Source organism: Barbus barbus (genome assembly GCF_936440315.1).
Source record: "Barbus barbus genome assembly, chromosome: 1".
NCBI classification, from domain to species: Eukaryota; Metazoa; Chordata; class Actinopteri; order Cypriniformes; family Cyprinidae; genus Barbus; species Barbus barbus.
The window spans coordinates 16799234-16813365 of record NC_136729.1 but is presented as its reverse complement, the minus strand read 5'-3'; the positions used below and the strand labels follow the sequence as shown (position 1 = coordinate 16813365).

At 38.4% G+C, this 14132-nt stretch overlaps 1 protein-coding gene across 1 annotated transcript in view; it reads right to left on the bottom strand.

Moving 5' to 3' along the window:
• Nucleotides 1–1000: 1000 nt before the first annotated feature.
• LOC306849252 (coiled-coil domain-containing protein 102A-like) overlaps nucleotides 1001–14132 on the bottom strand; it is an 84591-nt gene continuing 71459 nt past the window's right edge. Inside the window, exons 8-9 of the mRNA XM_079384147.1 lie at nucleotides 11025–11128; nucleotides 1001–2593 (exon numbers count right to left, since the gene is read on the bottom strand). Coding sequence (XP_079240273.1) covers nucleotides 2452–2593; nucleotides 11025–11128 — 246 coding nt within the window. The 3' untranslated portion in view covers nucleotides 1001–2451. The remainder of the gene's footprint in view (nucleotides 2594–11024; nucleotides 11129–14132) is intronic.

Genomic DNA, 14132 nt, shown 5'->3' with positions numbered 1-14132 from the left:
CAGGAAGTTCCTCAAAGCCTCAGTAATAGCCAAAATATCCATTGAAGCAGAACAAAACCTGATGCAGTTTAAACGTATATTTAAACACACAAAATAATAGGTCTTCTGCAAAGTAAAAATAATTTAACTATATAATCACGTTCTCCTGAATAAACCACTTCAAAAAGGATCTGAATCCTCTCAACAATAACCAGCTAATCTTGGTATGCAACACATTACAAACCACTAAGAACACAGAGACACGTAAAGAAAGATATCTGCCCTGGGGTCATCTTTGGTTGTCGAAGCGTGTCTGAAAGAAGACCAATTCAAACATAACACTGCCTGCATTGTAATTAATTATCATTGTGAACACGGCACACATACTCGAGAAAGCTTTGAAGAGATTGTTATTATGAAGATGTCACCGAGAGGCACAGCGTCCCTAGAAAGGTGCAGTCAGCTGTGAGATTTTAAAGTCGGCATGAAACTACATTGCGATCGTCTTTTCTTAATATTCAGAGGTGTATCTGAGTGAAGCGGCTTTTCAAACAAGAAAGAAAAAAAAAGTAGGACGGGAGATGATTTTGTAGATTTGGAATTGATTGGACTGTTTGCCAATTTCTAATCTCATGTGAGCGTTTTTGATTAATGATTACAAGGACACATGAATTTTTAAAATTGGGCATAGATACATAATTCATAATAAATGGCAATATTCCATCAAAATATTGTAGTAAAAAACAATGCAATATTCCATATAAAAAGTCATTGTTCATTTTAAGTTAATGGTGACTTTAAAGTGATAGTTCACTGAAAAATGGTCTTTTATTCACTATGTTGTTCCAAACATGTATGCATTCCTTCTTATGTGAAACGCAAAACACATTTTGAGGAATATCTTGATGTTTTTATGTCCATACACGGATATATGTTTTGGACCCCACTGACTTTATATGTACAAAAACATTTTTCAAAATATCTTCTGAGATTTGTAGAACAAAAGCAGTCACACAGGTTTGGGATGACATGAGGGTGAGTAAATGACATTTTTGTTTTATTTTTGGATGAACTCTTCCTTTACGTTCTGCTTTTACACACAATCAAACTCAATGTAGATTAAATCACACAAATTTGACACTAAATAACAGTCGCACAGCCAATATTTACTGTATATACACTTAACATTTATAGAGGTAAAATACAAACACAAACAAATTCAAAAACAGCAATACAGGCCACTTAGGTAAAAAAAACATCTGATAAATACTTTAATACGACCAGTACAAATGTACCAGTTGAAGATGAGTCCGTATTGGTCCCCACTGCAGATGTAGACAGTATAATATTGCTTAAAAATCTGTTTAACAGAACATGTGTTAAATGCCCTTCCAACAGGTTGAAATGCAAAAGGGGAAAGCAATTATTCTTGTATATATTTAATAAGAAACCAACCGACTTGTTCACAAACTACCCATGATCCCCCCTCCCTACTTCCTATATAAAACAAGACCTCCACTGCAAAGACAGAAACACATTTATGTTCACCAAGAAAAACTTTGGGACAATTAAAAAGGACTACTGTCAAAAAACAAAGCAGTTGTCTGCCTCTTCAGTAACAACACAGCAGAAATGAAATGTTCCCCAGACACAGGAAACATAATCATCATGTTCTGAATGGGTTGTTTTGAATATTGATGTGAGAGTTGGCGTTAAGGGACGGGGGTGTGTGGGAGGGCTGACAAAAGATTAAATAAGAAATCAAAATGAATGGGAAGAGCAAACGGGAACAATTGAAATGAAAGGGTGACAAGAAAAAATTATAATGCAGGTGATGAAAAAAAGAGAGGACCGGGACCACAGGCAGGGACCACACATGTAAACAGTACATGAAGCAGAAACACAGAGGTACTGTATGGACGCATGGGTGCTTTTGTAGGTCAGATAAGAGATGGGAATGTAATGTGATGAGTCCAGACCTTGTCAATTTATTTCCAGGGCATCACTGTTTAAAAAACATGAACAAGTTACAATTGGCTTTTTTCAGGCTTGAACTTTGTGTTCCAATGCATCTGTGCGCTTATTACTATACCATGTGCATTCTAGGAGCATCAAAGGGGCTTTTTACTGCTCAAAAGTCATAGGTTTCCAACAACTGGGTCTAACAATGGTCTATGAACCATGTGTATCTTTATATTGATCATCTATGTGCCATCTTGGACTATAAACCAGCAATATATTGGTGGAGACACAAGCAGATTTTAGTTTAAAGCCCTGTATTGACCCTGGCACACACTTTTTAAGTTGTTGAAAACAGACTACTGAAAAATCGTTGTGTTTATCTGTCTGCTGAGGGTTGTGAAGTGTCTGTCCTCTTCTGGATTCAGCTGAGAGATGAAATGAAGGGGAAGGTGAAATGCTCGGGTGCAATCTTTGAGTCTTTCGTACATTCCCAGGTCTGAAGCGAACAGTTTAGGAGATCTGGAGCTGTAGTTCTTCTTCCTCATCTTCATCTGGGTCGCTAGGGGGGGCTTCTGCATCCTCAGGCACAAAACGCGATGAAGCTGATGTCCTCATCTTGCCAAAGAGGCTGGGATTCTGCTGACGCCTTAGCCTTACCCCAAAAAAATAAACACATAAATAATAAGGAAATAAAGAAAGAAAGAAAAAAGGGAAAAGGAAAAAGAGAAAAAATGAGAAACCAGGTGTATCAATCACAGTGGAATCAAAAAGTATATATGTGGACCTAAGCCACATTTCATGTAAAATCAATGCATTCAACTGAACATACAATTTTCACTATTTTCATGTGTACGTACATAGAATTCTCAAGCAAAACATTTCACAAAGTTACCGTGAAACCCTGAGAAAAGGTCTAGCATCATTTGTCACTGTTGATTACATATTAGATTATTTATTATAATACAGTTTATACATTTTTTAAATGCATCTTAAGCCACTTTAAGTAATTCTAAGCAATGAGAGATTGACATTCTTGGTTTCTGAAAAAAACAAAAAAACAAACAGGAGTTCTGGGAATCAAAGTAACTGTACATCCTCTATTATTGCTGGCATGACAACCACTGACAAACAATATTAATACATGCTAATAGATAAATAAAATGCATCAATCAATGGTCGATGCTGCATCAGAAAATAAACACTGGCAAAAGAGTTGCTCTCTTTATCTGTGCAAATGCAAAATGGCTCGGAATGAGTAACCAGTGGGAAGTTGAATAGAATAAATCTTTGTTTTCACAATGATTCATAAGATATCTGAATATTTGAGAGTATTAAAACTGCAAACACAAACAGCTGGTCATCGGTACATTCAGTTCTTAATGACAACACCCTTTCCGTTCCTTCCATTTTTTTCATGCCCATCCTTTTTCTTTCAGTCTCTCTCATTCTGCTTGGAGTTTCTATTCTTTTCAGGTACTGCAGTTGTATGTTTGTGATGTAACTGTAAGGAAATAATGGCCTTGTGGCATGTCAGTAAAATATTTCCTGGCTATTGAAGTGCTGGCAGTGTAAATAGGCAAGGTAAAACAATCACAACAACAAAAACTACAGAAAAAGAAGAGGTTGATGCTAGAAAAGAAGGGAGAGAAAGACCCCTCCTCTTGTCTTTGAACAGCTGATGACTCACTATATTATTAGTGTTTGCATGTTCACAGATTAAAAGCTTCTTGCCTCTCAGGGGCAAATAAGTGCATATAAGGGCCCAGGATCCTCTGCAGAAGAGGGACCTATTGTCAGAAAACACTAAACACTGCTAAATTACACATTACACAATTTTGACCACAGTGCCTCACTCACAGAGGCTAAAAGCTTTTTGAGTCTAAAGCTTAACAAGGCTGCAATTTACACTAGAGATCATAAATACAGAGACACACACAAACAGTGAAACAAAAAAGATTTTTGTTGAGCCCACACACTGACTCAAGTCTTCAGGCTTTATCTGACAGTCAGCATTTTAGCATTTGGCTGAGAGACAAACAACATGGAGATAAATATTTAAAATTTAAATATACATATTTTTCTGTCATTTTTTATAATTGTGTTTTTTAAAAGCTCATTGATAGAGATGAAAATGCCATGTGACTAATCACTCTGGATATATCAAAAGAGGATAGATAATATCATGCCAGATGGTCTAAATGTATTCCTTGCCCCCTGATAAAATTGAAGAATAAAAGGCTAGCAGAGTAGCTGATTGCAGCTCAGGAATTGTAAATGGGTAGCTGTCATGAATACTCAAGCAGTGACAATATATGAAGAGTTTATTATATTATTAACCATTTTCAAAAATCATGTTTTTTCATTGTGCATTCCAATTAATCTCAATTAAACTGCAGTTGGGTTATTTTGATTAGGTTAAAAATAACTTTAAAAAATACAGTAATATAATTAACACAATAAAACATGATAACATAATAAAAAACGTGATTTTTACACAATTTTAAAAATCAATTCTGTTTTAGCAAATAAACTCTTCATATACTGTCACTGCTTGAGTATTCATGACCGCTACCCATTTACAATTCCTGAGCTGCAATCAGCTACTCTGCTAGCCTTTTATTCTTCAATTTTATCATGGGGCAAAGAATAAATTTAGACCATCTGGCATTATATTATCTATCCTGTTTTGATGTAACATGCTACACCATGATTAGAGTATGGAATTGACTTCTGCACTACCAAACCAAAGGAAACCCAATGTGACCAATAGTAAAGCAGCTATGTAATTGTTCTACCCCGACGTTACTGGCACAGAGACATGTACAATAAAGAACATGTCAGTCAGACACAGCAACCGTGAAATCATGACACCAATGTCACATGCATGATAATCCCATTCTACACCAAAGACATTTTCATTATCCTTTGTTTGATATATTTATTAATATATCTCACTCTTCTCCTCCCCCACACGCCAGTACAAAATAATGCAGAAATAATGTGCCGTTCCCTCTCTCTAGTTCCCTCCGCCACACAGAGCTGATGAGTTGCCTGTCAGCCAGTGGAGGTGTGCTTTAAGTGCTTGCCTTTTAATGTCTGGAAACTCAGATAGGAACACAACTGGTCAGCTACATTAAAGCTGCACAGAAACATACCATGAGCTCTCTAGATCAGATCTATCTCATGCAAAGCTCCATCACCATGCCTCTGTCTAGCTCATTCCTCCACAGAGAACCATATCTAGCACATTCCTCAGAGCTTTCAAGCTATCAGGTCTACAAAGTGCTTTACACAGAATTAACACTCTCACACACACACACACACACACACACAAGCTTTCATCTGTATCCCACCCCTGATCTCTGTGATGTTAACAAACCCTGCTTAACCCTCATGTTCTGCTACATGTACATACTGTACGTGTAAAACATATATTAATGGTAGTTTAGAAATGAACATAGCTTTACTTTAAATTCTTTTAAAGTAAAAATTTTGACCCCATTTCTTTTCTTTACATGCGTCCTTGATCCCATTGTAAAATTACAACTAATTCTGCCTCTGAAATAAGTTTCGTTTTTAGCCGATTTCACCAAACCAATTAGTATTTCAACAGTTTCCATCTCAACAATACAATTAAGCCCCACCTTATTTTCTTTTTGCATGTCCTGTTTCACCAGAAACTACTTCACATTATTGATGTAAAATGGTTCATCAAGGCCATTCCTTGTTGAATTTAATATGCTCCTCTTACCTAATTAAAATCAAATGGGCATATTGTATCTTTTTATTGTATCAAAGTGAACATGCACATTTCAGAAAGTTGACTGTTATTCAGAGAAGTGACATTCTCTCTTTTAGTCAGTTTTACATCAGCAAAACACTAGAAAATACATTAAAACAAATCCACAGACTACTGGCAGGAGTGTATTGTATAGCTACAACTATATAAATCTAAATATATCAACATTTTCCCTATATATCCATAAATTAACAGATGTGATGTAATATTACTTCATAGGGAATGTTTAAATTACATTATATAGTTTAAATTTACATCCAGTCATAAGAAAAGCCATAAGAGATCAACCTCACACTGCAATGTTAAAGGGACAGGTCACCCAAAACTGCAAATTCTGTCATCATTTACTAACCCTCATGTCATTACAAACCTGTACGACTTTCTTCTGTGGAAGATATTTTAAGAAATGTCTCACTGTTTTTGTTTTTTCTTATGCAATGGTCAAATCAATGGTCACCAAATCTGTTTGGCTAATAACATATCTTTTGTGTTCCATAGAAGAAAGTATTTTGACATTAGAATGACATTAGGGTGAGTAAATGATGAAAGAATTAGCATTTTCCGGGTGAACTATCACTTTAAAGGGGCCATATAATGCTACATGCACTTTTACAAGTTGTTTGAACTGAAATGTGTGCCAGCAGTGTGTGTACACGACCACCCTATAATGATAAAAATCTACTAAAAATCTACTGTTTTTAAATCTACTAAAATCTTTACCCCTTTCTCAAATCGAGCTGTCTGTCCGTGTGACGTCACACGGACGAAGGCCCTCCCACGATAGTTTGATTGACAGCAGCGTTTCAGCACAGACCCGCCCTGAGTGAGCTGTCATCAGTTGTTTCACCGCCAGAGCAGATGTAGACAACGATGACTCCTAAGCGATTGAGGTGTTTAGTTGTTGGATGTAATAATGAACATAGCAGTCGTCATTTACTCCCGACATCTGAGCGGCTGAAGAGGATTACGTTTGTTTTTGAAGGGAATGCGTCCTCGATCTACCTGAATGCATCTATGTTAGCGCAAATCATTCGTGATCCAGCTTCACCTCCAGAAAAAGTGAGTACAAGGTTTTTTAAATGAATCTTAGCAAATCGCCTTTCCTAATTATGGGCTAATTAGCAAGTATCATGATGAATGCGGCTAAAGTAAACAATCCCTCAGAAAGCGGCTCGGAAGAGAGGGGCGGGGTCAGCAGAGCTCATTAACATTTAAAGGAGAATGACACAATACCGCTTGCTCTGACAAGAGCTGTTTTTGACACGGTAAAAAAGGTGTTTTTTACACTACCAATGAAAAATTAACCAAACTATGTTACACACTTTTCATTAAGACCCTAAAGAATAATATCAACTTGTGGAAAATGGGCATTATATGACCCCTTTAAGCTACTTAGAGACTTGTGGTATTTCGAAATCCAAACAGACCAACAACATACACAGGCAACAAAAAGTTCAACACATATGGCATATGTGACATGCCTGGGTGTGCGCGCAGACCTGGCAGGCTACTCTACTTCCTGCAGGGTTTCAGAGCATTGTCTGCCCTCATATATCGATTTGCGCACCACATTTATGATTATAGACTGAAGCACATACAGTCAATTACCATCTAGAGACTGTGTGAGAGAGAAAAAGACAGACAGCCATGAATAAAAAGAGAGAATTAGAACAAGGATGACAACAACGAGTAGAGAGAACAACAACAAGCCACTAAGGGTTAACGAGATGAGAGACTATGAGTTCACAGCTTTCCAATGAAGAAAGAAGCAAATAGGCACGGTGGGGGTGCCAAATGGTGCTGCCGTCTCATGCTGCGAGACTAACAGACCGACTCAGCCGCTGCGAGCAGGACGCTGGGCGAGTTCACCCTGTTAGAGGAGCCAACTGCAATCATGAGATCTGATCCTCTTCTGCGTGTCCACTGTGTCCACGGTAGATATTGTTGTTCATGGTATTCTGGCTCCAGGGCATAAACTGGGCAGAGTCAGAGCCAGCTGGGAAACGATGTGACTCTGAACTTCCTGTGGCATCAGATACGGTTATGAACTGCAAGCCAACTCAACTACTGAAGCGCTATCAGTTCCTTAATACTGTCATTTTCAGCCTTCTCCTGTCAACTTGACAACCCTTACTCCAAATCAGCCTCTAGACCATCCTCTGTCTCCATGACAACTTGGACAAGCACTCAGCTCCATCTGTCGCCCTATCCACCCATGGCCTGCTCTGATAGCGCTGAACCCTGGCCCAACTCTCAGAGGGGCGGTCTGATTGTTCTCACATCCTTTTTCAACTCCTTCACTTTCATTGTGATGTACGGCAATTGCTGACAGCATAGTGAGGAACCTTTATTCCCAACAAAGTGCTTCAAGTTTTTGAGCAAACAGAATATGAATAGAATTGTTATTGCTCATAATTGGGGTTAGGGGTTTGTTAAAATCCCTAAGCTTAATCACAGTATTTTATAAATATTTGTGATATTTAAATATTTATTAAATCTAATTTATAAGTTAAATCTAATTATTGGCTCGTATTTATGATGCCTCTAAAAAGTAAAAGTCTAATTAAACATTAAAGTAGAATTAAAAAGAAGAACTAAAGGGTTAGTTCACCCAAAAATGAAAATTCTGCCAATAATTACTCACCCTCATGTCGTTCCAAACCCATAAGACCTTTGTTCATCTTCAGAACACAAATTAAGATATTTTTGCTGAAATTTGAGCGCTCTCTGACCCTCCATAGACAGCAAGGATATTATCACGATCAACGCATAGAAACGTTGCAAGGACATCGGTAAAATAATCTATGTGACATCAGGGGTTCAACTGTAATTTTACGAAGCTACGAGAATACTTTGTGCGCAAAGAAAACAATAACAATTTATTCAACAATTCTTCTCCCTGAGTTACCGTCTTCCGCCATTTTGGAGAGTACCCCAGAACGTAATCAGCGTTGTTTACGTTCAGTAGAAAGAGCGCACATGCTGAACATAAACAACGCTGATTGTGCTTATGTTCAGAGATACTCTCCAAAATGGCAGAAGACGGTAACGCGGGTAGAAGAATTGTTGTTTTCTTTACGCACAAAAAGTATTCTCGTAGCTTTGTAAAATTACAGTTGAACCCCTGATGTCACAGATTATTTTACCGATGTCCTTGCAACATTTCTGTGCCTTGATCGTGGTAATATCCTTGCTGTCTATGGAGGGTCAGAGAGCTCTCAGATTTCATCAAAAATCTCTTAATTTGTGTTCTGAAGATGAACAAATGTCTTATGGGTTTGGAACGGCATAAGGGTGAGTAATTAATGACAATTTTCATTTTTGGGTGAACTAACCCTTTAATTCTTCTTTTTAATTCTAATTTAATGTTGAATGAGTCTTTTTACTTTTTAGAGGCATCATAAATGTGAGCCAATAATTAGATTTAAAGGGGTCATCGGATGCCCATTTTCCACAAGCTGATATGATTCTTTGGGGTCTTAATGAAAAGTCTGTAACATAGTTTGGTTAAAATTTCTCAATGGTAGTGTAAAAAACACCTTTTTAAACCTGTCAAAAATAGCTCGTCAGAGCAAGCCATTTTGTAGCATTTTCCTTTAAATGTTAATGAGCTCTGCTGACCCCGCCCCTCTCTTCCGAGCAGCTCTCTGAGGGACTGTTTACTTTAACCGCATTCATCGTAAAACTTGCTAATTAGCACATTATTAGGAAAGACGATTTGCAAAGATTCATTAAAAACCCTTATTCTCGCTTCTTCTGTAGGTGAAGCTGGATCACGGATGATTCGCATGAACAGACGTTTTTAGGTAGATCAGGGGGCGCATTCCCTTCAAAAACAAACGTAATCCACTGCGTCTTCAGCGGCTCAGATGTCGGAGTAAATGACGACTGCTATATTCATTATTACATCCAACAAAAGAACGCCTCAATCGCTTAATCGGAGACATTCTTGTCTTCCCCTGCGGCGGAGTCGACACAATGGCGGACTGATGACAGCTCACTCAGGGCGGGTCTAAGGTAAGACGGCCTTGTCAATCAACTATCTTGGGAGCGGTCTGTGCAGAACTACATCATTCTGACAGGAATCTCAGAACAGCCTGATTTGAGAAAGGGGATTTAAAAAAAAAAAAACTGGGTGGATTTTTATTATTATAGGGTGGATGTGTACACACACTTCCAACACACATTTATGTTCAAACAACTTGTAAAGTGAATGTTGCATCCGATGACCCCTTTAACTATATAAATATTTATAAAATACTGTGCTTAAGCTTTGGGATCATTTAGTGCAATATATAATAGTAATGAAAGTGCAACTGTGTTTTAAATACTAATTCCTTAAAATTACAAAAGTGATAAATGAATTGTTTAAGAACAGGATTCAATAAATACCCAACTCAGGCTTACAATATCATCTGGCAGACAATAAAATTAACAATACATTTACAAAAAAAAAAAAATTGGACAGATCCATATACAAGGACAAGAACAGAGACATGGGGGTGAGCTCTTTTAACACAGACCAGTAAGTGACCACACAGAATGCCCTAGTAAACCACATAGCAATGCTCTAAAGGCCACCCCAACACCTTAATATCATGCACAGGCAAGCACCTCTCCTTTACATTAAAATTATATTTTATCTCACAGAGTCAGCTATTCTTTTCTTAACAGTATGGACTGAATCAAACTGACATCTCTTCCTATATCCATAAAGGAAAGATAACTTTGCACAAATCCAATATGAAGGACAAAAAATCTGCAAGGCTGCATACTTTAGATAAATGACTTATGTCTTCACGACAATCTCATAATTTAATCATATGTATCCGCACAGGTGTGAAGTGGAGGAATTATGCCGTGTGAATGTCTTAATCATTAGAAGCTTTCCATCAAAATCCCTCAAAACACCTCCATGCCGAGATGCCTGTCACTGTTCTCTCCATCTGCGGGGGGCCCAAGCCCACAACACTGCTTCAAGTCTCCCTGTTACTACGGTAACCCACAGCCAGGCAGCCTGGGATTGGCTGTGGGTAGGTGCAAGCCTGAATGCAGGCAGAATAATGAGAGAGTGAGACTGAAAGAGAGAATAAGCTGAAGGAATCGTTGACAGTTTACACTATAAACCTGCCATCTTATTCATGATGTTGTGTAACAGAGAAGCTTATCCTGTATTCATTACTGATCAAAAGAGATCTGAACTGAACACAATATTCTCAAACGTATCTCGCGGTTTACAGAGAGACTGCCGAGTCGGTGGGTGCCCATGTATTTTTCTGGTTACCTGGATTGTAGGTGCTCCAACTGAACTTGTAGGTTCTCTGTCTGCTCCACTTGTTCATCCAAGGACCTCTGTAGCTTTCTGGTCTGATTATGAGCCTCATCCAACTGAAATGAATGCATAACACATATTTTGGGGATCAAAATTAAGGATGACAAGCAGACCTTGGCTAGTGTGAAAGAGTTTCGGGCCATTTGATGCTGCTGTGTCTTCACTATAGTTAACATTCATTGATCATAGTGCAGGGCGGTTTGACCAAAAATCTGTATCATGGTTTTTAGGATTCTGGTGGTTTCATGGTTTATCACGGCTTGTTTCTGACTGTGCCTTTATATGAATCAGATTACATGAAACAGTTGCAGAACCACTGCATTTTACTCACAAAAAACAAACGTTACATTGTAGTATGAGCAGTTTTTAATATAAATTAGATTGTACAATTTCAAAAATTAAAGCAAAAACAGAATGGTCTGACCTTAGCTTTGTGAATATATGCTTAGTAAAACATATCTGCACGAAACAGAAACAGCAGAAGGGCATTATATGGAGGTAAGATGAAAATAAAACCCCCCACCCCAATTCAGTATTTAGGATCTTCTTCCAATATGTCGTACATGGTGAACAGTAATCTTGCTCTGTCTGCTACAGTATCTTCTCCTCTTTGCGTTCCTCTTTAGCGTTGGTTTATTTGCCCAGTTAGTAATAGTTCTCTAACCTCTAGTCAAAAGTGTACAGTTGGGCAAAAAAGTATTTAGTCAGCTACCAATTGTGCAAGTTCTCCCACTTAAAAAGATGAGAGAGGCCTGTAATTTTCATCAAAGGTACACTTCAACTATGAGAAACAGAATGTCAAGTCAAGTCAAGTCACCTTTATTTATAAAGCGCTTTTTACAATGCAAATTGTGTCAAAGCAACTGCACAATATCAAAAAAGGAAAATAATGTGTCAATAATTTTAAATAGCGTCTTTGCAATCAGGTCGATGATATCGCTGGAAATGAAGCGTCCCCAACTAAGCAAGCCCGAGGCGACAGCGGCAAGGAACCAAAACTCCATCGGTGACAGAATGGAGAAAAAACCTTGGGAGAAACCAGGCTCAGTCGGGGGGCCAATTCTCCTCTGGCCAAACAAACCAGCAGTTCAATTCCAAACTAAGTATTTGGTCACCTACAAACAAGCAAGATTTCTGGCTCTCACAGACCTGTAACTTCTTCTTTAAGAGGCTCCTCTGTCCTCCACTCGTTACCTGTATTAATGGCACCTGTTTGAACTCGTTATCAGTATAAAAGACACCTGTCCACAACCTCAAACAGTCACACTCCAAACTCCACTATGGCCAAGACCAAAGGACACCTTTGTGTGCAAGGACACCAGAAACAAAATTGTAGACCTGCACCAGGCTGGGAAGACTGAATCTGCAATAGGCAAGCAGCTTGGTGTGAAGAAATCAACTGTGGGAGCAATTATTAGAAAATGGAAGACATACAAGACCACTGATAATCTCCCTCGATCTGGGGCTCCACGCAACATCTCACCCCGTGGGGTCAAAATGATCACAAGAACGGTGAGCAAAAATCCCAGAACCACACGGGGGGACCTAGTGAATGACCTGCAGAGAGATGGGACCAAAGTAACAAAGGCTACCATCAGTAACACACTACGCCACCAGGGACTCAAATCCTGCAGTGCCAGACGTGTCCCCCTGCTTAAGCCAGTACATGTCCGGGCCTGTCTGAAGTTTGCTAGAGAGCATTTGGATGATCCAGAAGAGGATTGGGAGAATGTCATATGGTCAGATGAAACCAAAATAGAACTTTTTGGTAAAAACTCAACTCGTCGTGTTTGGAGGAGAAAGAATGCTGAGTTGCATCCAAAGAGCACCATACCTACTGTGAAGCATGGGGGTGCTTTGGGGCTGTTTTTCTGCAAAGGGACCAGGACGACTGATCCGTGTAAAGGAAAGAATGAATGGGGCCAGGTATCGTGAGATTTTGAGGGAATACCTCCTTCCATCAGCAAGGGCATTGAAGATGAAACGTGGCTGGGTCTTTCAGCATGACAATGATCCCAAACACACCGCCCGGGCAACGAAGGAGTGGCTTCGTAAGAAGCATTTCAAGGTCCTGGAGTGGCCTAGCCAGTCTCCAGATCTCAACCCCATAGAAAATCTTTGGAGGGAGTTGAAAGTCCGTGTTGCCCAGCGACAGCCCCAAAACATCACTGCTCTAGAGGAGATCTGCATGGAGGAATGGGCCAAAATACCAGCAACAGTGTGTGAAAACCTTGTGAAGACTTACAGAAAACGTTTGACCTCTGTCATTGCCAACAAAGGGTATATAACATTATTGAGTATTGAGATGAACTTTTGTTATTGACCAAATACTTATTTTCCACCATAATTTGCAAATAAATTCTTAAAAAATCAGACACTGTGATTTCCTGGATTCTTTCCCCCATTCTGTCTCTCATAGTTGAAATGTACCTATGATGAAAATTACAGGCCTCTCTCATCTTTTTAAGTGGGAGAACTTGCACAATTGGCTTTTTTGCCCAACTGTATGTAGTTAACAGGGATCTCCTCTCAATTCACGACGCTGTCTCCATTGCTTTACGACATGTACTGGCATGCCGGGTTTTTTTTTTTTTAGAATTCATACCGTTATGCATAATTTAAACCGGTTTACCGTGTGAACCAGTATATCGCCCAGCACTAACTGATCGTACATCACTAATCCAAATATTATCTAGCTGATTATCAAAATTGTGAAAATAACTTCTGACAGTCCAAATAGACAGGAAGAATCGGTTAAATTATGAAATCAAATAACTGTATGCCATCATTTGCAAAGGTTATTTTATATCTATATAATTTAAAATGTTTTAAAACCTAATCACTTTGTTTAAAAATGTTTAAATAATAAAATAAACAACAATATAATATAATTTAATTTGGTGATGGGCCCATGCAAATGTACTAAAGTGAATAAAATTATAAACTATGGTAAAAAAAAAAAATACTGAGCCCTGTATTAGATTGATAAACCTTATTTTTGAGGCCTGTATTAGATTTTAAAAAAGTACAACAACAAAGAAAACTGCAGAACACGTTTGA